The 21,492-nt window shown below is 49.7% G+C and overlaps 1 protein-coding gene and 1 long non-coding RNA gene across 2 annotated transcripts in view; both read right to left on the bottom strand.

The window, feature by feature from the left end:
• Nucleotides 1–10,798, bottom strand: part of LOC149912333 (maestro heat-like repeat-containing protein family member 2B) — a 34,898-nt gene extending 24,100 nt beyond the window's left edge. The window contains exons 1-5 of the mRNA XM_090131010.1: nucleotides 10,671–10,798; nucleotides 10,423–10,505; nucleotides 9,955–10,062; nucleotides 9,451–9,596; nucleotides 8,783–8,987 (exon numbers count right to left, since the gene is read on the bottom strand). Of these exons, the coding sequence (XP_089987136.1) occupies nucleotides 8,783–8,987; nucleotides 9,451–9,596; nucleotides 9,955–10,062; nucleotides 10,423–10,505; nucleotides 10,671–10,730 (602 nt within the window). The 5' untranslated portion in view covers nucleotides 10,731–10,798. The remainder of the gene's footprint in view (nucleotides 1–8,782; nucleotides 8,988–9,450; nucleotides 9,597–9,954; nucleotides 10,063–10,422; nucleotides 10,506–10,670) is intronic.
• A 106-nt stretch (nucleotides 10,799–10,904) lies between these two features.
• On the bottom strand, nucleotides 10,905–11,955 carry LOC149912332 (uncharacterized). Its single transcript, XR_016461655.1, has 3 exons — nucleotides 11,906–11,955; nucleotides 11,286–11,429; nucleotides 10,905–11,001 (listed from the first exon to the last, which is right to left on the bottom strand). It is a non-coding gene; the product is annotated as an uncharacterized LOC149912332 (long non-coding RNA).
• Between the last annotated feature and the right edge of the window lie 9,537 nt (nucleotides 11,956–21,492).

Here is a 21,492-nt window from a genome sequence, read left to right as displayed (position 1 = left end):
TGCTGGCATCTGCATTGCTGCTGCCATGAGCATGGCAAAGCAGGTAAAAGATTGCTTTTCCTTGTGTGACACAGGAGCTCTTGACTTGAAAGCTAGAGGGATGCAATAGAAAGAGCTGCAACCTCTGCCAGACATGGCAAAGGTGAGTGGGATGTTGTTTCAATTATTGCTGAAGTCAGGAAGACTGTAAGGATGGAAAGGCTGGTGTTTGCCATGGGCAGGGAAACACATCTGGTTTTCATTTTCTCTTTCTCTTTGAGTGCCAGATAAAGAGCAGAGTGTGCCCTCACCTTGGACCCCTCCTGCCCTCTTCTGTTGAGATGGAGAAATGTTCCAGCTTGTAGAAGGACATCAGGACAAATATATGTAATGAAAATAAGTCCAGGCTGGCTGTCCTTGTGGGCATCTGCTGCTGGCATCTGCATTGCTGCTGCCATGAGCATGGCAAAGCAGGTAAAAGATTGCTTTTCCTTGTGTGACACAGGAGCTCTTGACTTGAAAGCTAGAGGGATGCAATAGAAAGAGCTGCAACCTCTGCCAGACATGGCAAAGGTGAGTGGGATGTTGTTTCAATTAGTGCAGATGTCAGGAAGGACTGTAAGGATGGAAAGGCTGGTGTTTGCCATGGGCAGGGAAACACATCTGCTTTTCATTTTCTCTTTCTCTTTGAGTGCCAGTTAAAGAGCAGAGTGTGCCCTCACCTTGGAGCCATCCTGCCCTCTGCTGCTCAGAGTGAGAAATGTCCCAGCTTCTAGAAGGACATCAGGACAAAGATATGTAATGAAAATAAGTCCAGGCTGGCTGTCCTTGTGGGCATCAGCTGCTGGCATCTGCATTGCTGCTGCCATGAGCATGGCACAGCAGGTAAAAGATTGCTTTTCCTTGTGTGACACAGGAGCTCTTGACTTGAAAGCTAGAGGGATGCAATAGAAAGAGCTGCAACCTCTGCCAGACATGGCAAAGGTGAGTGGGATGTTGTTTCGATTAGTGCTGATGTCAGGAGGACTTTAAGGATGGAACGTCTGGTGTTTCCCATGGGCAGGGAAACTCATCTTGTTTTTATTTTCTCTTTGTGTGCCAGAAAAAGAGCAGAGTGTGCCCTCACCTTGGACCCCTCCTGCCCTCCTCTGCTACTGCTGAGAAATGTTAGAGCTTCTAGAAGGACATCAGGACAAAGATATGTAATGAAAATAAGTCCAGGCTGGATGTCCTTGTGGGCATCAGCTGCTGGCATCTGGACTTCTGCTGCCATGAGCATGGCAAAGCAGGTAAAAGATGGCGTTCCCTTGTGTGACACAGGAGCTCTTGACTTGAAAGCAAGAGGGATGCAATAGAAAGAGCTGCAACCTCTGCCAGACATGGCAAAGGTGAGTCGGATGTTGCTTCCATTGCTGATGATTGCAGGAAGGACTGTAAGGATGGAAAGTCTGATGTTTGCCATGGGCAAGGAAACACAGCTGGTTTTCATTTTCTCTTTCTCTTTGAGTGCCAGATAAAGAGCAGAGTGTGCCCTCACCTTGGACCCATCCTGTCCTCTGCTGCTCAGAGGGAGAAATGTTCCAGCTTCTAGAAGGACATCAGGACAAAGATATGTAATGAAAATAAGTCCAGGCTGGCTGTCCTTGTGGGCATCAGCTGCTGGCATCTGCATTGCTGCTGCCATGAGCATGGCAAAGAAGGTAAAAGATTGCTTTTCCTTGTGTGACACAGGAGCTCTTGACTTGAAAGCTAGAGGGATGCAATAGAAAGAGCTGCAACCTCTGCCAGACATGGCAAAGGTGAGTGGGATGTTGTTTCAATTAGTGCTGATGTCAGGAGGACTTTAAGGATGGAAAGTCTGGTGTTTGCCATGGGCAGGGAAACACATCTGGTTTTCATTTTCTCTTTGTGTGCCAGAAAAAGAGCAGAGTGTGCCCTCACCTTGGACCCCTCCTGCCCTCTGCTGCTGAGATGGAAAAATGTTCCAGCTTCTAGAAGGACATCAGGACAAGGATATGTAATGAAAATAAGTCCAGGCTGGCAGTCCTTGTGGGCATCAGCTGCTGGCATCTGCATTGCTGCTGCCATGAGCATGGCAAAGCAGGTAAAAGATTGCTTTTCCTTGTGTGACACAGGAGCTCTTGACTTGAAAGCTAGAGGGATGCAATAGAAAGAGCTGCAACCTCTGCCAGACATGGCAAAGGTGAGTGGGATGTTGTTTCAGTTGCTGCTGATGTCAGGAAGGACTGTAAGGATGGAAAGGCTGGTGTTTGCCATGGGCAGGGAAACAGAGCTGGTTTTCATTTTCTCTTTCTCTTTGAGTGCCAGATAAAGAGCAGAGTGTGCCCTCACCTTGGACCCCTCCTGGCCTCTGCTGCTCAGAGGGAGAAATGTCCCAGGTTCTAGAAGGACATCAGGACAAAGATATGTAATGAAAATAAGTCCAGGCTGGCTGTCCTTGTGGGCATCAGCTGCTGGCATCTGCATTGCTGCTGCCATGAGCATGGCAAAGAAGGTAAAAGATTGCTTTTCCTTGTGTGACACAGGAGCTCTTGACTTGAAAGCTAGAGGGATGCAATAGAAAGAGCTGCAACCTCTGCCAGACATGGCAAAGGTGAGTGGGATGTTGTTTCAATTAGTGCTGAAGTCAGGAAGACTGTAAGGATGGAAAGTCTGGGGTTTGCCATAGGCAGTTAAACACATCTGGTTTTCATTTTCTCTTTGTGTGCCAGAAAAAGAGGAGAGTGTGCCTGTAACTTGGACCCCTCCTGCACTCTTCTGCTGAGATGGTGAAATGTTCCAGCTTGTAGAAGGACATCAGGACAAAGATATGTAATGAAAATAAGTCCAGGCTGGCTGTCCTTGTGGGCATCAGCTGCTGGCATCTGCATTGCTGCTGCCATGAGCATGGCAAAGAAGGTAAAAGATTTCTTTTCCTTGTGTGACACAGGAGCTCTTGACTTGAAAGCTAGAGGGATGCAATAGAAAGAGCTGCAACCTCTGCCAGACATGGCAAAGGTGAGTGGGATGTTGTTTCAATTAGTGCTGATGTCATGAAGGACTATAAGGATGGAAAGGCTGGTGTTTGCCATGGGCATGGAAACACAGCTGATTTTCATTTTCTCTTTCTCTTTGAGTGCCAGATAAAGAGCAGAGTGTGCCCTCACCTTGGACCCATCCTGCCCTCTGCTGCTCAGAAGGAGAAATGTCCCAGCTTCTAGAAGGACATCAGGACAAAGATATGTAGTGAAAATAAGTCCAGGCTGGCTGTCCTTGTGGGCATCAGCTGCTGGCATCTGCATTGGTGTTGCCATGAGCATGTCACAGCAGGTAAAGGATTGCTTTTCCTTGTATGACAGCTGTTATGCCATTCTGATTCACCCTTTGCATCCACAGCATACAGTTTTTTTCCACACTGGTGTTTCTATCCAGCAGTGTGCATATGTGCAGTGCTACAGATGTTGGTGGCCCTGCCTGTGGCAGGGGGTTGGAGATTCGTGATCCTTGAGGTCCCTTCCAACCCGGGCCATTCTGTGTGTGTGTGTGTGACTGGCTAAACACCAATTGTTGCTAGCTCAGCAGGTATACTGCTAATTATTGAACGTCTGACAGCTGCTTATCAACACTTGGCCACTATTTCTGGACACCTGCTCATCCCTGAAGAGAGAGAAGTTTGGAAGGAGGACAGAGGGGAGTCTCTTGATGCCTGCCTGTTGCATCCCAACCTGCCCACAGAGTGAGTCAGTTTGGCGTTGTGTGGAGGCCCTGGCTTCTTTGGAGTCTGTTTTTCTTTTGCTGAGCTTCTCCTATCCAAACAGAATGGCCTTACAACATGCTTTCTGGTCCTTAATGCTATACCCATGCAATTTGTAACTATTACAGTTCTGTAAGTGAGAATTGATCACATGATTGAACAACTGTATTTCTAAAATATGTTATGAAATAACTTCTTTTTACTAATACTAATACTAATAAAGTCTTTCTACTTTTTCAAACTGTTTCTAAGGGCAAATTACAAAACACATTGTGCTGTACTGCTTCAGAGCAATCCCACATTTGATAGCCAGTGCAGAAACAACATTCCATCCTACAGCATTAGCTAGTTCAGAGGTACCAGACGTGTATCTGGATGTGGCTGTTGTGCATAACTGGGGCTGAGGGATCAGAAGTGACAGCTCCACTCTTGGAGACCACAGAACTAAAATGGAAAGATAAAATAGTTGCAGGGCAATTGTTCTGTGTGCCTGAAGCAGGGACCGATTTATGGGGGAGAGATTTAACAGTTAAATGAGGATTACAGCTGCAAGTCTGTGAAACAGATATCAGGGGTCAATGAATGTGTTAACAGCTGTGATGAAGAAGAAATGAATCCAAAGGTGTGGGCAGGGGAAGGAAATCGGGGTGGACTCACAATTTTCCCTTACAAAGAACTGCCCAAGGAGGGAGTGGAGCTGTGAAACAGCAACAATATCCCATAGCCTTAGAAGGGAGAGTGGGTCTAAAAGCTGTAACACAGACACTGGTTAAGGATGGTCTTCTGGAACCTTGTCTGTGGCCTTGTAACACCCCAATCCTGTCGGCACGGAAGGCAGACGGCACGTATCGGCTGGTGCAAGATGTAAGGAAATGACTGAACCCGTTCTCAAAAGACAGCCTGTGGTTCCTAACCCCTATACCCTAATGAGTCAGATCCCACACGGACAGCAGTGGTTTGGTGTGAGAGACCTCGCAGATGCTTTCCGGACAGCCTCTGGACTCAGAGAGAAATGGCTGCGTTTGTATGAGGACACATTGTAATCCTATCATGATTCGTGATGATACTGTAGATACTGGAACTCCTGCTAATCCTTGTCTTTGCAGCATGTGAAGCAAGCAGCTGGTGCTGCTGTCATGCAGAAAGCTCCCTTCCAACCACTCAGCAAGAATTTGGATGAGACAGCTTCCTGCTGGGAGCCCTCCGACATCACTGCTGCCTCCTCCAGAACCATACCTGCAGATGCTTCAGAGCTCTTCAGCATGGACTTCCTTCCTCCCATCAGCAGCTGCTCCTGCACTGACCTTCATTCACACTGGGATACCATCTGCTTCCAGCAGGAGCTGACCTGCGAGACAGAGAAAGGAAACGTGGGATGAGCACCAATGCAGAAGCACAAGGCTGTGTCACCACCACGTCTTGCAGCCTTGGGAAGTCAGCTGCAACTGCAGCCTTGGTCAGAATTACAACGGGCACCGTAAATTAAGTGTGACCTCTGAAGTTGTTGCCATGATCAGAAATAGACGCTGAAATCGCTCACATAACTGTCGGTGGTTCCCTCCAAATTCTTTTGCTTTGGGGAACAGATGGACTCGGAATGGAAGGACACGAGAAAAATGACATCTGTTTGAGCTCAGCAGACTTGAGAGGTGGGCCTGGGTGAACCTGATGAGGTTCAGCACAGCCAAGTGCAAGGTTTGGCATTTGGGCCGGAGGAATCCCAGGCATTCTTTTGTCATCGTGGTGGTTTCCAATAGACCCCAACAATGAGACATCAGGTCGCCGTGTGGGCTCCTGGGTGACACTGCCATTTCCCAGCCATTGCAGCCTAGGGGCAAATAAAGTAAAATACTTCAGAAAGATCTCACACTGATTGCATATTTTACTGTTCTTTTACACAAAACAGAAGGGGAGGGCAGCAGATGCATGCAGCTGCATCAACACCCAGGCTGCTAAAGGAATGGAAAGACAGAAACAGCAAATATCAATGCCTTATTCTAATGCAAGGAGGGAAGCTTCTATCAATGTTACTTTTTATCATTTAAAATGAGCAGTTGGCACTCTTAAAGGAAAATCCTAGGCCCCAGGTTCTGACAGTGTGGCAATCTGGACTCGGCTGTGACTGATCCAAACAGTCTGTTCCAGATTTTAACATCCCTTCTATGCATTCACAAGTTTTCTCTCTTGACTTCCCCTTACAGCCGTTAGATGCCAGCAAAACATCCCACAAACACTCCTTACCTCTGTGCACACAGGCACCCATCCAACCAGAGCCATCAGTCATTCCCAGCCATGCGCTCTTCCTCCAATCATGGTCAGCATCACACGGCCGTCACGCAGCTCACTTGACTCAGTTTTTCTCTTCTTTCTGGAGGTGTCCTTGCTTCTCAGCCTTACCTTCTCGTGATGTTTATCTCGCTCTGCAGCTCCTGCTCTGAATAGGCTTTCTTGGATTCCCGCATGACAGGCACAAAATGCAGCCACAGCCCCTGCCACCAAGGTCAGCTCTTCAGCACACATTACCTGAGGAGCACTTGGCAACTCCTGCAACCTGAGCAGTGCCAGGAAGACTGTTTCACTTCTGCTTCTCCTGGCTCAGAAATTCATTTTCCTACCTAGAAAATCGAAATAAATAAATAAATAAATAAATAAAATAAAGAAATCCTGACACAATTGATACTATGGAATTCTGGAAGGCAAGGGATTTGCCCTCTATGATGAGAAGTTGAGTGCAAAGAACTAAGAAGAGCCATGAGCAGGTTGTGAACTTGTGGGTAAAATTAGGAAGTGCAGCAGTGCAGGGCTTCTGGAGGTGAGGGTCTGCTACAGCCGCCTGGAAAGAGAGCCTGTTGGTGGGAGCTGCTTACTGCAGCCAGCAGAAGCATCGCACTCACTGACTCTCATCCTGATGGGGGATTCCAGTCAGTCTGGGAAATCAGCATGGCTGGCTGCAAGCAATCTGACAGACTCCTGGAGTGCAGTGAGAATCACTCTGTGGTGCAGGCATTGGGCACAGCAAGCAGAAGGGAAGCATTGCTGGACATGGTGCACACCAGGGGTTACGACAGGAGGCGGTCAGGGCTGCAGTGACCATGCCCTCCTTGAGTTGGTGATCTCAAGGAATGCGGGCCTGGCAGGAAGCAAAGGCAGGAGCCTGATCTTCAGGAGAGCCAGCTGCAGGCTGTTCCAGGAATTCTTGGACGAGATCCTCTGGACAACTGTTTGTAGGGGCAAAGGGATGGAAAAGAGCTGGTCACTTTCTCAGAAAAAAACTTGCTCAGGTTGCAGGCTGAGCTGCAGGAGAGGAAGGGGAGGAGGTGCCAGCACGGCTCTGCACGATGCTCTGCCACACTGGGCAGCTTGATCATGGCTCAGCAGTGGGATCAGACGTGGAGAAGGGGAGAAGGAAATCAAGGATGGGAGGGAACCATCAGACACAGTCAATAAGTGTCTGTGAAGTCTTGCAAACCAGAGATTCCCAGGTTGTTTCTGCTTTTGCAGCATTTGTGTGGTGCAGGGTGAGCAAAAGGTTCTGCTGCTTGATTCTTCTGCAGGAGCCGCCTAAAAGGGAAATGGCCACTGAGCTGCAGACCAAGCAGTACTGCCTGACGTTGGCCAGGGGGAGCTTCTCCTGCCGCAGTGTGCTGATGACAGGTCTGGAGATGATCTGCAGGGCCAGTTCGTAGATGGGAGCCAGGAAAGGACATGATGGGAGGAGGGAGGTGTTAAGCAACATCCAAGGCATCAAAATGCATCAGAAGGCCCTGAAAAGCATCACAAAGCCACAGCCAGGAAGCTTGGGAGTATCATGAGCAGCATCCAGGATGCGAGAGATTATTTGCTACCATGCCAAATGGTAGCAGAGCTCCCCCTGCAGACATCCCAAAGCCAGACAAAACAGGAACAAACCCGGAGCTGTGCTGCACAAACCCAACACCCACAGCATTGCAAGCTGAGGTGCCTTGCTGTGTGCTGCATTCATCCCAGTCCGTGTGAATGAAGACTCTGGAGGCAGTCAAGGCGTTGATTGAGCACGAGTGTGCTTTTATTATTAAATAAAGGACAGGAGGGTGGGAGAGGTCCACGGTGAAGATGGGACTCATCCTGTCTTGTCATGGAGAGAGTGGCTCAGAGCTCTCAGTGCTGCTGTCCGGTGCCTGGGACTGGAGGTCTGATTGACAGTCCTCCTTCAAGAGGCTCTGCTCCTCTTCACTGACACTGACCTGCTCCTGCATGGAGGTGCTGCTGTCGGGGCACTCACACTGTGCTTGGGATGGGCTGCACTGCAGAGACTCTGGGTTAAAATCCACACTTGTGACTGTGGTGTCTTGCAGGCTCAGGTCAGCAACTTCAGCAGAGCCAGGTGTAATGAGAGCATGAACTTCGATGATCTCCTTCTCTCCATTACTGATGTCAGATGAAAGGCTGCTGTTGGAACTGCAGCAATTTGTGCTTCCTAAGAGCTCTCCACTGATGGAAGCACAGAGAGCATCCTCGCTACTTGCCCTGGATCCTCTGGGTTGGCAAGGGCTCGATTCACCTAGAAAGGATACACAGGGGTTAGTGTCAAACTTTCACAAGCTGAATTACGACAGTGGTTCTTGATCAGGGGTGAACTGAAGATGCTAGGCAGGGGCTGGAATGCCAGAAGGAGATACAAGTGCAGAGCAAGCTTGAATTCTATGTTCATGAAAAGCAGGGATTTGGAAACTGCATTTGCACCCTTACCTGCCAGGACTACCACTGCTGTTTCTGAGGGCTGCCTGGCATTGTGCTGCAGTTGGCGTTTGCTGCCAGAGGATGGCTTTCTGAGGCTGAAGCAGCAACACCAACTGCTAGCTGGTGATTCCTCACTCTTGCTGGGTGGATTTTGCCTGGAGAGAGAAAACAGCCAATGCTGTGAGTTGTGCGTGGTGCAGGGTGAGGGAAGAGCTGCACTGAGCTCTTGGCAGCAGTTGCTTGTTCCTAGCACTGCCTGGTTTCTGCAGAAAAACAGAAAAGCCCACCCAAAGAATGATGCTGGGTGCTGGAAAAGAAAGTCCTCTTTACCTTTCAGATGGAAAGTCAATGACGGTGTGGAACTTGCCCTGCCCAGCTGCAGGGCTTTCTTCCACTTCAATGTCCCGGCTGCTCTCTGTCACAGGGGGAGAGCTGCTGTGGCCTCGCCTCTGTGCCTGTGCCTCCTCCAGGCTGAGCAGCTTTGTGGCAGCAGAAGAGACCCCCACAGACTTGGGCCCTGGGAGAGAATTGTGCCCTGTCAGGGAAAACCACAGGTAAGAGCGAGGATCAGAAAGCAGCAGCACAGCCACCACAGTTCTGGGGGAGGTGCTGTATTTTTCTCAGGCTTGCTTATCCCAGCTACTGGAAGAAGAGGAGCCCAACATAACCATGTGGGCAGAAGTCTGTTTATGGCAAAGGACATGGTCATCATTAAGAGAGCTCACCCCTAGATAAAAGGGACAGGGAACTGAGAAAGCTTCACTGCAACGCTTGCATCAAGCTTTTCCTGCATGCAAACCATAATAATGACGGTTTCCTCCTTGTGAAGTTTGGGCTTGGACATTCTCAGCATCCAGCAACAGGATGCCACACCCTAATGGAAGCCCAGAGGTCTGCTGTCCCCTTGATGGTAAAAGAGTATCTCAGAGGTCCTGGAGAAGGCCTGCATTTGATCAAGGTGTCAGGTCAAGATCAAGCTAATGGAGGAAGACACTCACCTGCTGCATCTGCAATGTCTGCTCCGGATTTGGAGCCGAAGAGGACGTCGGTGTGGTTGATGATGAATTCCACCACATCCGACTGCGTCTGCAGCTCCATGCAGGCAGCTCTTCCGCTGGCGCAGGCAGACTCGTTCTGCTGTGATCTGTAGAAAAGGCAGATTTTAGAAGTCATTTCTCCAAGACCGTTTCCCCGAGTCTGAATTGTTGCAGCCAAAAGCTGTCAGCTGAGGCTCTGGAGACTTCCGCAGTGGGCAATCAGTGATGCCACTGCAGAAATTCCCCTGGATGATCAAGGACACGTCAGTCCCATCTAAAGAATAGAACACAATTGTCACCTAGATATTGTGCCCGTGGGGTTGGAGAACAGCCCAGGCTCCTGCGCTTCTGTCAGCCACAGATTTTACAGGAGAAGAGCACATTTGATGGAGAAAAAGGGAGGACTGTTTTTTTTTTACGGAAGAACAGATGAAGCGTTGTGTTGAAACAGAACCAGAAGTTTACCTTAAGAGGTTTGGAGCCCACACAATGGCTAGGTTCTTGGCATGCATGTTTGTGATTGTGGAGCTCCCAGCCAGACACGCCAAGTGTCTCATCAGGAACTCCAGTGTCCTGGAAAACAAGAGAGGCAAACGTTCAGCACCAACGAGCATGCCGTGCTGCAATTCAGAAAGCAAACCTCCATTCATGCTACTTCTTGTGATTGCTACTGTCACAGAAGATGAAGTAGATCCAACTTGACTGAGTGCCACGCTGCAGCACCAAGCCCCAGCACAGCACAGCCGCAGCCATCAGCTGCACCAAGCGTGCCCCCGTGCCCAGGAACTGACCCCATAAAGTAACCCCATGGAGCCTTCAACCCTTCAGCATACACAGGCATCGTGTTGCCGGCGTGAGACAGAGCCTGGAACCGCATCGTTGCCCTCTGCAATGCAGCAGGGCTGAGCTCAGCAGGCTGAGGGCAGCACTGACCTGTAGTGAGGAGCGGGCAGCTGCTGGATGACGTCCTGCATTCTGAGCAGCCGCTCCTCCTCTGTAGCGGCACCAACAGCATCCTGGAGTAGTGCAGAAAGGGAGCGAGACACCAATCAGGCTAGTACACCACTGCGAGTAAACCTCGTGGGGCTGACAGCAAAAGGGCCTCCGAGCTGGGGCACTGCTGCAGCCATCTGCCAAGAGGCCCAGGAAGAGGGAAACGAAAGACGTGGCCTTGTGCTTACCGAGAACTTGCCGTACAGCTGGTGGGTGAGCAGAGGGTTCGGGAGCTCCCTGAAGTACATCTTGCAGAGGGAGCTCACGCTGTGAATGTCACGGACGGTGAGCTCAGGAATCTGCTCCGACTCAAATTCCTGCCTGGAGAGAGGGACGCAAACCCGGTTGAGCGAGAGGAAGGCAAGCCCAAAGCCACACCAGATGCACTCAGGCTGTGTCAGTCGCAGCACTCTTACCGCAGTCTCTGGATGTTGGACGCGACGCCGGACAGGCGGTATATCCCCTGCACCACGCCGTGCTGCTCAATGAACTCAGCGCAGCTCTGGAGGACCTGGGGGACTGAAGAACACGTGCCAGCCGTCAGTGGAGCTCCTGATTCAATCGTGCTTCAGGCTGTGCTTCCGGGAGTCACATCCCATCCACTAAGCCCAGCCAGGCTTGGCTGAAGCAAATACAGATGTGCTTGTCTCTTAGGAGCATCCGCCTCACTTGATCCTTCAGCCATCAACTCCCATTACACGTGCCTACACTGCTATCAGCCTGCCCCCTGCTAGATATGAGCTCCCTTTCATCTTCTTTAGATGCCCAGCAGAGGAAGATCTCAGGAATGGGCAGCTCCTTACCATCACGACCGGAGTGGAGAAGATGCTCTCCCAGGTCACCGCCAAACACCCTTTCCTTCTCCACCTCCCGCTCGGTCGGTTTCTTTGGGCGGGCCTTCACCAAGGAACGAAGGAAGGTGAGGATCTTGCTGCGTTTCTTGGGCACTGCACAACAAAAGGAAGAAACCAGGTCATTTCAGGTCTGGCTCCGTTGGACGAGGGCGAGCACAGCACATTCTACAGAGCACATCAGAACGGGAAGAACATTACCAACCAGTTCATACAAAAAGGGATTTTCCCCATCTCTGGAGGAGCCCAAGGCCAGGTTAGATGGGGCCCTGGGCAGCCTGATCTAGTCTGACATTAAATGTGGGGGCTGGGAGACCATCCTGAGGAGGGTTGGAGCATGATGATCCCTGAGGTTCCTTTCCATCCCAAGCCATTCCATGAAGATTCTATACTTTCCCCAAGTCCAGTCATAAACACAGGAGGATTGGGCCAAATCTCTGCCCCATGGTGTGCATGAAGAATCATCAACCCAGAGGACAATGTGGGATGGATAAAGGAGGTACTAAACATGGAACGCACCCCAAATAAGACCTCATTTTGCTTTCCCACACCATCAAATGTAACATCCCTACCTGGCTTTGGCACAGAGTTGATGAGTGCCTCAGGAATGTTCTTATTAATGAGTTCTACACACTCCCCTGGGAAAAATCCAACCTGTAACAAGAAGAAAAGAGAGGCCAACTATGGCATGCAGCACTTCTCAGGTCTGAACTGTTAAACCAAAAGCCACATAACATTTCCCTCGGAACGTGCTTGCCTGACGTTCCATAAGACTATCCAGCAGAAAATGGCCATAGTTCACAGCATAAAGGTAATAATTTTTCAACATTTGCAGCCAAAGACAAGGTCCTCTGACACCGACACAGGGAAACTGTTTATGTCCATTAGGCATCCTGTGCAGGCAGAGCAGCTCTAAGCTGAGATTCCTGCCTTTACTGCAGTTGCACTCTCCAGTCTGAAGCTTGTGCCTACCTGGAAGCCGAGCTTGCCTCTCCACCAGGGGGTCAGGTTCTTTGGTGGCATGTCGATGACACACACGATGTCTCCCACCTGCAAGAGATTGCAACGTCAATCCCAGCTTCAGCACAGCTGGGAGGAAAGCACAGCTCAAATGACTGCATTCTTCTGCACTGCCAAACATCGCCGAGCATGAGAGCACTTGCACCAGTGCAGCTCTGAAGGCATTTGCCACTGTAGAATTGAGCAACAAGGAACGCCTTGAACTGCTTACCTCAAAGGAGAGTTCATCCGCTGCCTGGGCAACGTATCTCTTAACGACATGGGCAGCAGCAATAGCTGGAACATTCACAGGTGCCACCTCATGGTCTAGCAGGGGCTTCCCCTTGTTCTCAGCCTGAAACAGAGAGCGCAGGCCATGGTGAGGAGCTGGGAACCAACAAGGAGGATTTCAAGGTGAGGAGCACATCTGCAGAGCAAGCTGCAGGAAATGCACTCGGTCCTTATCATGGGCACTTCAGAAGGAACTGCAAGTCTAATAACGGCTGTTTCTCTCCCTGGTGTGCAGCAGGCACACGCCAGCAAAGATGCATCTCTCCCCATCCAGACTAATCAGCAATGGCACTGACGCAGACAGGTGGCCTTGTCCATTTTGCCCCCTCCTTTCCTGCGCTCTTTGTGCAGGAAGGCTGACTGTTTAAGATGCTAGGAGACCGTGAAGAGGGAAACCAAAGCTACGGCTGCAGTTACAAGGTGCAAACAGTGCCATTGCAAGCACCAAGCAGCTCTCTTGAGCAGTCCAACCAACAGCGAGGCCAAACAGAGCAGAGAATGATTGTTGTTTCTGCAGCCATTTCAAGGGAAAAGTCAGTAGAGGACAAACACAACACCCGAGATGGCTCTGGTACTTTTATAAACTTGCCACTCTTGCACTACTGACTTGCCACAGAGGAGCTCTCTTGGAAAGCAGGAGAGCACATCTGCGGCTCACTCTGCTGGCTGCAGTCAGGGAACAAAGACCAATCAGAGCTTCATACTCTACCTCTGTCCATGCCAGGTCAGGCCCACAGCTGATCTCGCTGCACGCCACGGCCATCAGCGTAGGTGTGACAAGCTGGAACTGAAAAGAAACACACTTTTATTTTCTCTGTTCACATCTCTGCTGTGCTCCCTACAGCTGTCGGGCACACTCACACAGCCCAAGCATGCCTGCTGGTGTCCCTGGTGATGCTGTGCAGCTCTGCACAAGCTGGGGCTGGGACTCTTTGCCTAAGGGATTGCTTTCCTGTAGACCAGCTGGTCACAGCACCACAGACAGCATCCTTCTGAGGGCTGAGCTGCAGAGCACGTGGAGAAAACCCACACGTGACCAGCGTCCCATCAAAGCTGGATGAGGCTGTGTTACTAAACACGGGGCGTCACGGGCTGCTAAAGCATGTGGGGGGACAAACCATGGCAGGTACCTGGCAAGAGATCAGAACGAGGAAGAGAAATCTCACGAATCCGCAGCCGTTCCTTGTCACTTTGCTATGATCTTCCACGAGCAAAAGCTGCAGCAGGGTAGCAGGCAGAGGGTGGAGAGAGGAGAGAGAAAGAGCAGGTCAGTTTGCTTCCACGGTTCAGCAAAGATCACGAGGGAAAAATCAAAATCTGCCCTCCCTCAACTTAAAAACTTAAGTTTTCAACTTAACACCATTTCCCCTTGTCCTACTGTTATCTACCCTTTCAAAGAGTTGATTCCCCTCCTCTTTTTAGGCTCCCTTTAGGTACTGAAGGCTGCCATGAAATCAACCCACAGCCTTCTTTTCTCCAGGCTGAACAAGCCCAGCTCCCTCAGCCTGTCTTTGCAGGGGAGGTGCTCCTGTCCCCTGATCATCTCTGTGGCTTGCCTCTGGACCCTCTCCAACAGCTCCCTGTCTTTCTGGACACTGTGCTGCAGATGGGGCCCCACAAGGGCAGATTAGACAGGGACAATCACCTCCTGTCCCTCATGGCCACCCCTCTGCTGATGGAGATAATGTGATCCTATGAGCTCCGCCAGCCAGCAGTTCTAGCACTCACTGTCCCCCCGTCTCTCCCACACTGTCTCAGCTTACCTACAAGGTGCTGCACAGGACGGTGTGAAGACAAAGGGACGCAGTCGGTGCACAAGTGCAACAAGCGAGCTGCTCAGTCAGAGCTCCAGCGCTCCAATGAAGGGACGCAGCACGCACTGCTCCTCCCCTCATTCTAGCCCTTATGACATCACTGAGGGCCACCAGGCTGCTCCACCACGACGCACAGGGTGGGGAGGCAAGACCAGTCACAAGGGCAGAAGATTCCAACAGCCCAGCCCAACGTTCTGGAATCAGGGGCTGCTTGGAATTCTACCCCAGCCAAATCCTGGAGAAGCTGGCACGGGGTCGTCATGACCAAAGCGCAGGACCTGGCGCTTGCTCTTGTTGAGCCTCGCACAACTGGCCTCAGTGCATCCCTCTGGAGGGCCTTCCTGCCCTCAGCCAGATGGACGCTTCCTCCCAGCAGCGTACCTTGCAGTGCTGGGCCCATGTCAAATCCACACTAGAGTGGGTTACATTCAAGGGCATGTTGCAGCACCCATCGCTTTCACCTGGAAGGAAATAAAGCAGGAGATGGGAGAAACACAGAACTACTGCCAGACTGCTTTATCCCTTTCTCAGCCCAACTTCCCTTGCCTCATCCCCTACCCCAACTCCTGGATGATGCCCACGGGCTGATAGTTGGATCTCAAGTCCATAGGACTCCTTTCACAGGGCTCCATCAAAAAGGCTGTCACACTTGTTCCGTACACTCACACTGACCCAGCAGTGGTATCACAGTCACTTAACACACACACAACAACCAAACCCCGAGCATGCACATCCCTTCCTGCGTGACTGCAGCCCACAGCTCCCCTTCACACCTCCGTGGATCTCTGGTGTTTTACACGGATGCAGCCTCGCTGCAGCTCCGTGGCTGTCACACAAGGCCTGCAGGACCTCTTTCTCTGCAAAACCCGTCTGCAGGCATTGGTTCACGAGGTTCACCTCCTGCCCTCCTGAGCAAAAACAAGCACTAAGAACAAGAGCAAAGCACACTGGACTCGACCTGGCTGGATCCCCAACCCTCAGTCCTGTCAGTCGTACCCTGGTGTGGAGACTCATCCCCAAAGCCTGGCTGGACATCAGCACAGGCATCATTCTTCAAACGCCCCATCCAAGCAGCAAGGGATCAAAGCGTTGGCACAGCTGAAACAGAAATGCTGTGTGAGTTTCCTGTTAGCACTGAGCAGGAACAAATCTACCGCTGAGCAGCAGGATGTGAGACAAGCAGCAGAAGACACCCAACCTGCAGAACCAGCTCGTTTGGGGTCGGTCCATATGTTTGTCTGCTCCCTTCCCTGGCCCAGGCCAAGCTTGTGAGCTGCTCCTCCTTGGTGCAGGGGGAAATGGTGCAGATGCCATGTGGTGGCTATGCACAGCATGCCTTGGACTTGCTTTTCCTCTCTCCATCTGCCATTAGCAAACAGCATCTCCAGCCTCCAGAGATCACTGAGTCCAACCCCTGCACAACAGTGAAAAAAAAGATATGATAAGGGGTACTTAAAGCACAGCATCTGTAATCAGATCAGACTCCTGCACTGTGAAGACTTCCATGAGTATTCCTGCAGAGTGCATCACTTAGTCTCTCTTTAGCCTTGTGTTCATGGTTTTCCTGTAAGAGCTTGTCTAAACACTGCCTATAATCGTGGTTATGCTAGAAGCATTTGGATTTATTGATCCTTACTGTGATTTCAATTACAAATTTAGATGTTTTTTTGTTAGGGACAGCTTTCAATTTCTCAACTGAAATTTCAATATTGCAGTAGGTGTTGACAACCACGGGGCTGCAGTACAGAGAATTACAGGAAGATTAATTTCTCCATCTCCATGCTCCTAGACATTTATGATTACAGTGATGTAGTTATATACAAAGTTGCAAGATACCAAAGCTAGAATAAGCTCTTGGTGCAGCAGGATGTCTGGAGCCCAAGTGCAGAGTCTCAGTGTTGCAAAGCCTTGAAGAGGTGCACCGTATGTGCTGGGGCTGATGACACAGACACTGGAGCAAGGCCAGTGTGATGTTAGAAACTTGACCAGCAGCTGATCTGTTGTCAGCCATTTCTGGACACAGACGGGATCTGGTCGACTTAGGACATGACCTTTGGGCTGGAGAGCAACTCCCCGAGGAATCACACAGCCACTGCAGACCGTTTGCAAGAGCCCCATACCAAAACAGCTCATCTGCAATCAGTTTTTAATCTGTGCAGCAGTGATTGGAACAGGCGCATGCTCTCTGGAATTGCAGGAATGTTCACAAGTGGAATGTACATCACCTGTGTGCTCCAGCTCTTCTGTGTGCATGCTAGGAGCAGTGATCCCCCTGCACCCAGGGCTGCAATAAAGTCCTGTGGGCTTTCTAACCTGCCCACCAGCAGCCCAGGCTGCCCAGAGCCACATCCAGCCTGGCCTTGGATGCCTGCAGGGATGGGGCATCCACAGCCTCCCTGGGCAACCTGTTCCAGTGCCTCACCACCCTCTGGCTGAAAAACTTCCTCCTCACATCCAACCTAAACCTCAACACCCCCCGTCTCAGTTTAAAGCCATTCCCCACGTGTCCCATCACTGTCCACCCTCCAAAACAAAACACCTCGGCTGTTCAACACTGAAAGAGCAAAATAACCCACAGCTCTTACTTCCACTGTATGCAGTTAATTCCAAACTTAAGGTCACAGGTTAATTACTCATGTGATCCTTCCTGACAGAAGAACTACTCGTAGTGATGTGTAGCAGTAAGGAACAGTTTGAAAAAGTCATGGACATATTAGAACTTGCAGCATTTATCTTAATAGATGCCTACATTGCACAGCATTTTGTAAAACACACGTTACAAGTACTGTGCATTGGATTACACTATATCAAACTCTAAGTAACAATACAGGTCGCTTTTAAATCTACACATACATGTTTTCTTCCAACTCCTTGATAAAATTCCTTACTACCTTCAGTTTTACAGCCAAAGCAGTGTTTGAGCTGGTAATGTACTCTTGAACAGCACTGCTGCCTTTATATTTGTATGTTTAGATATGAAAAGAGAACTTGGTCATTATTTCACGATGAGAGAACCTTGATCTGACACAACAGAATTACAAAAATCTGACAATACTGTAAAATGCCAGCGTAAGAATGCGGCTTTCATTTTTTTATTTTTTTTCTTCTTCTTCTTCTTCTTTTTTTTTTTTTTTTTTTTTAAATAGTGAGTGTACCATTAATTCAAGACAAGAATTTTGTTTGTAAGTCGATCTCTATAACTGTTCTTGGCATCATTCTGTAGGATGAACTAGATACATGGAATTTGGCACTGGCTCCCCAGGGCAGTGGTTTGGCACTGAGCTGACAAAGGCCAAAGAGCATTTGCACCATGCTCTCAGACACAGGGCTTGACCCATAGGAGGTCCGGTGTGGAACCAGGAGGTGGAATACATGATCCTCGAGGTCCCTTCCAAATAAAGATATTCCATCATCCTCTAATACTTATATTCCCAAGGTCTGTACGCAGTGCTCAGGTGCTTAACTGAAAGGTTCCATGAAACAGTGAGGTATCTATGTCCCTTTACCACCCAGTTATTCAATTTGCCACATGGATCTTTTATCCAGTCACATTAAAAAACCCCTCAAAGTATTTCCTTCAGTCTTCCATTCTGATAGAGCTTTCTGGAGCAAATAAAGAGTTGCAACTCATAATGTCCACACCTCCCTTCCTGCACCCTGCATACTTTTTTCATTGCACTGTGATTACGTACCATTCTATTGTCACCCTCATTCTGTCATTATCTAGGCAGTTTACTGCCATTAAATTTTCCAGCAACAGATGCCCACAAATACAGCCAGCCTGGACTTATTTCCAATACTTACCTTTGTCCTGATGTCCTTGTAGGAGCTGGGACATTTCTCCATCTCAGCAGCAGAGGGCAGGAGGGGTCCAAGGTGAGGGCACGCTCTCCTCTATTTTTCTGGCACTCAAAGACAAAGGGAACAAGAAAACCAGATGTGTTTCCCTGCCCATGGCAAACACCAGCCTTTCCATCCTTACAGTCCTTCCTTCCATCAGCAGAGACATTTTGCTTTCTTGTGCCACTTCATCCCTCTAGCATCTGGCATTCTAACAAAAATGTAATGTAACACAGGAATTTTAATATTTTCACATTAAATGTCAGAATTAGAACCTTAAATTTACCAAATATTTAAAACGTTCAACCCAGTGAGAAGTGAATTGATGTTGTATTTAGCATTCAGATAAGAACTTGTAAAGGAAGTAAAAAGTGCTGCTCTAATAAACTATAGTCTCATTGTCAAGCCTTGCACTGTCTCAGCAGATTATTACAGAATGTTCATTCAAGCAGGAATTAAGAGATGCGTCTGAATTGATAACAACAACGAGTAATTAAGAAAGCTTGACTGCAGTCTGCTTGAGGATTCCAGTCTGAAGTGTGTTCCACCTGATGACAACTGGGAATGTCTTTCTCTCACCATTAGAACCATTGCACCTCTGACTAAACACATAGCTAATCACCACTGAAAACCTAGGTGCAATTTCTGCAGTGCACAGACCAACTACGTGTTGATTAACATTCAGAGAGATTGTGCAGGTGTCCTTTTAGGAACTGGCCTACAGTATGCTAAGAGGGATGGATGTGGGGACATTAGGATAACGTGCCCTCTGCCTGTTAAGACAGCCCCAGCAGAGCAGGTCAGCAGGCTGAAGAGCTGAGTGGGTCACCAGGGCTCAGAGACTTCACTCGGCCATCTGCAAGTTGAGGGACTTCAGCCCAAGCTGCCCTTTTCCATGCAGGCAAGGAGGCCAAGAGAAGGTGGATCGGCACGGTTCTGGTGCAGACAGGGGCTGCAGTGTGAGCAGGCCTACACAGACAAGGCTGTGCCCACACAGAGTGACAGCAGCTTTCGCTGTGAGCAGATTCCCAGGGGGCCTGAGCCATGGCAGTTCTTGATGGCAGCATGTTCCAATCAGCCCTGGAAGTCTTCTCTGGACGTCTGTCGCATTCTGGAATCCACACTGAGGACGCAGTCGCTGTGTCAGAGCAGCTGGCAGAGTCACGGGGAACCGTGACGTAGTTGGCCCAGGGAGCAACAACAAGGCCTGCACTGCTCAGCCAGCCCAGGCCAAAGGGGAGCACGAGAGAGAGCAGAGGAGAGAGGGGGGGAAAGAGGGCCAGGAAGGAAAGGCCTGTGCCTGAATGGACGTGTAGCAGCAGCTGCTGACAGCAAACTCGGTGATGGCAGGGGCACAGCAGAGCAGTGCAATGCTGGCAGCTTCCTGTGTCTTTCACACAGGCACTGCAGACATGGCCAGCACTGGGAGATCAGCAGAACTGCTGCACACCTCTGCCAGCCCAGGCCAGAGGAGTGCAGAACAGTGAGCTGCTGCTGAGGGGAGAGAGGATGGCCTGAGAGCTGACCTGAGAGGCAGGGCTGGCTGTGTGACAGCAGCCTCTGTGTCCTCCTCCTGTGTCTGTGAGGGCCAGAGGGCCAGAAGAGAACATGCCCAGACAACGAAGCCCTGCTGTCCTCTGCTGCTCAGCTGGAGAGATGTTCCGCCTTCCTGAAGGACGCTGATCCAAAGGGAAGGAATCAAAGGAAGTCCAGGCTGGCTGTCCTTGTGGGCATCAGCTGCTGGCAGCTGCCTCTGTGCTGCCATGGGCAGGGCACAGCACACACAGTGTTTGCAGTTCCCTGTGTGACACTGGCCCTGGTGACCTGACAGCCATAGGGAGACAAGAGAAAGAGCTGCCTCCCTCTGCCAGATGAGGCAAAGGTGAGAATCCCAGAATCACAGCATGGCCCGGGTTGGAAAGGAGCTCAAGGTTCATGAATCTCCAACCCTTGGCTCTCCAAGGGTGCACAGGGGGCTTTGTTCTCCCTGTGGTGCAGCTTCAGTGCCAACTCACAGCTGAGCTGGTTGGCACACTGTGACAGCCTGCCGCTCTGAAGCTCTTGGGGCAGTGCTCAGTTCTTTCTGAAGTACTCTGGAAATGCTGCTTCTCCTTCACCAAGTCTGTTTCCAGACAGACGTCTTTTTCTCCTCTGTACACACAAACAGTATCTTGTAACTCCCTGGCACAGTGCTCAGAAGTGATACTTCTGGAAGCACGTCAGAGAAAAGTGGCCTTGTCCCAGTGGACTTTCAGAGCAGATGAGAACAAGTCTTGGTTGACGGCTTTCTTCTGCTTCTGGAACTGCACAGGCAGGTTGTGTGTTGTCATACTTTATGCCAGAGTGCCAAACTGAAGCAGTTTCTGCAACCTCTTTTTTTCATACTTGTCACTCTTTGCTGAGACCTTAACTTAGTCATTTTTAATGCGCTCTCATCTAAACTACTGTGTCCTCCAGTGTCAGTGTTGTATGAATCAGGACTGTGGGATTTCATCAGTGAAAGGATTCTGCTCTAATGACTGTCATTCTAAAGCTGATCTTGTTTCTACCGCATCAGGCTTGCATGAAGCATCTTTGATCAACAGAGAAATCAGAAAAATTGCTTTTCCTATTGCAGTTTCCTTTTAACTAGTGATGAAAGCTGACAGTTTATTTTTGGGACCAGAAATCCTGGGATGAAACCAGGTTAGATAAGAAGTGACACTGAGTCAACAGTAAGGGAACACAGATGAGATAGCATCACACAGCTCTGGAAAAGATGTTCCAGCTCTGTGTCTACCTACACCTTCAGGAGATGAAAAGTACTGGCTTACTGAGGTGTCCTGGGTTGCAGGTTCTGTTAATCTCCATTTTTGGAAGAGCTGCTTGCAATAAATACCTTGTAAGGTGAATGAGCTTGATAGAAGTAGGGTGTGAAAGAGATGGATTTGCTGTTTCCCTGAAGGTGCAGGAGTATTGCTGTGCCTACAGTCAGTAAACAAGGCAGAAAACACTGTGTTCCTCAGAATGAAAAACAAAAGAATACAAATCTTTTTGTGAGTGACAGCACACCTGAATGAAGCACAAATCTAAACATTTAAAATAAGGGCTAGTGTCAAAGGGACTTGCAGTATTTCTCGTGAAGAAATATTTGATGCTTCTTTATGAAAGTCATCCTAACAAAAGTGTACTGATGTCTTTGCTGAGGATTTCCTTGGTTCCAGCCTGAAGGTGTG

This window comes from Phasianus colchicus, chromosome Z (assembly GCF_987193195.1).
Source record: "Phasianus colchicus chromosome Z, bPhaCol1.hap1.1, whole genome shotgun sequence".
Lineage (NCBI taxonomy): Eukaryota > Metazoa > Chordata > Aves > Galliformes > Phasianidae > Phasianus > Phasianus colchicus.
This window is presented reverse-complemented; position numbering and strand designations above follow the sequence as displayed.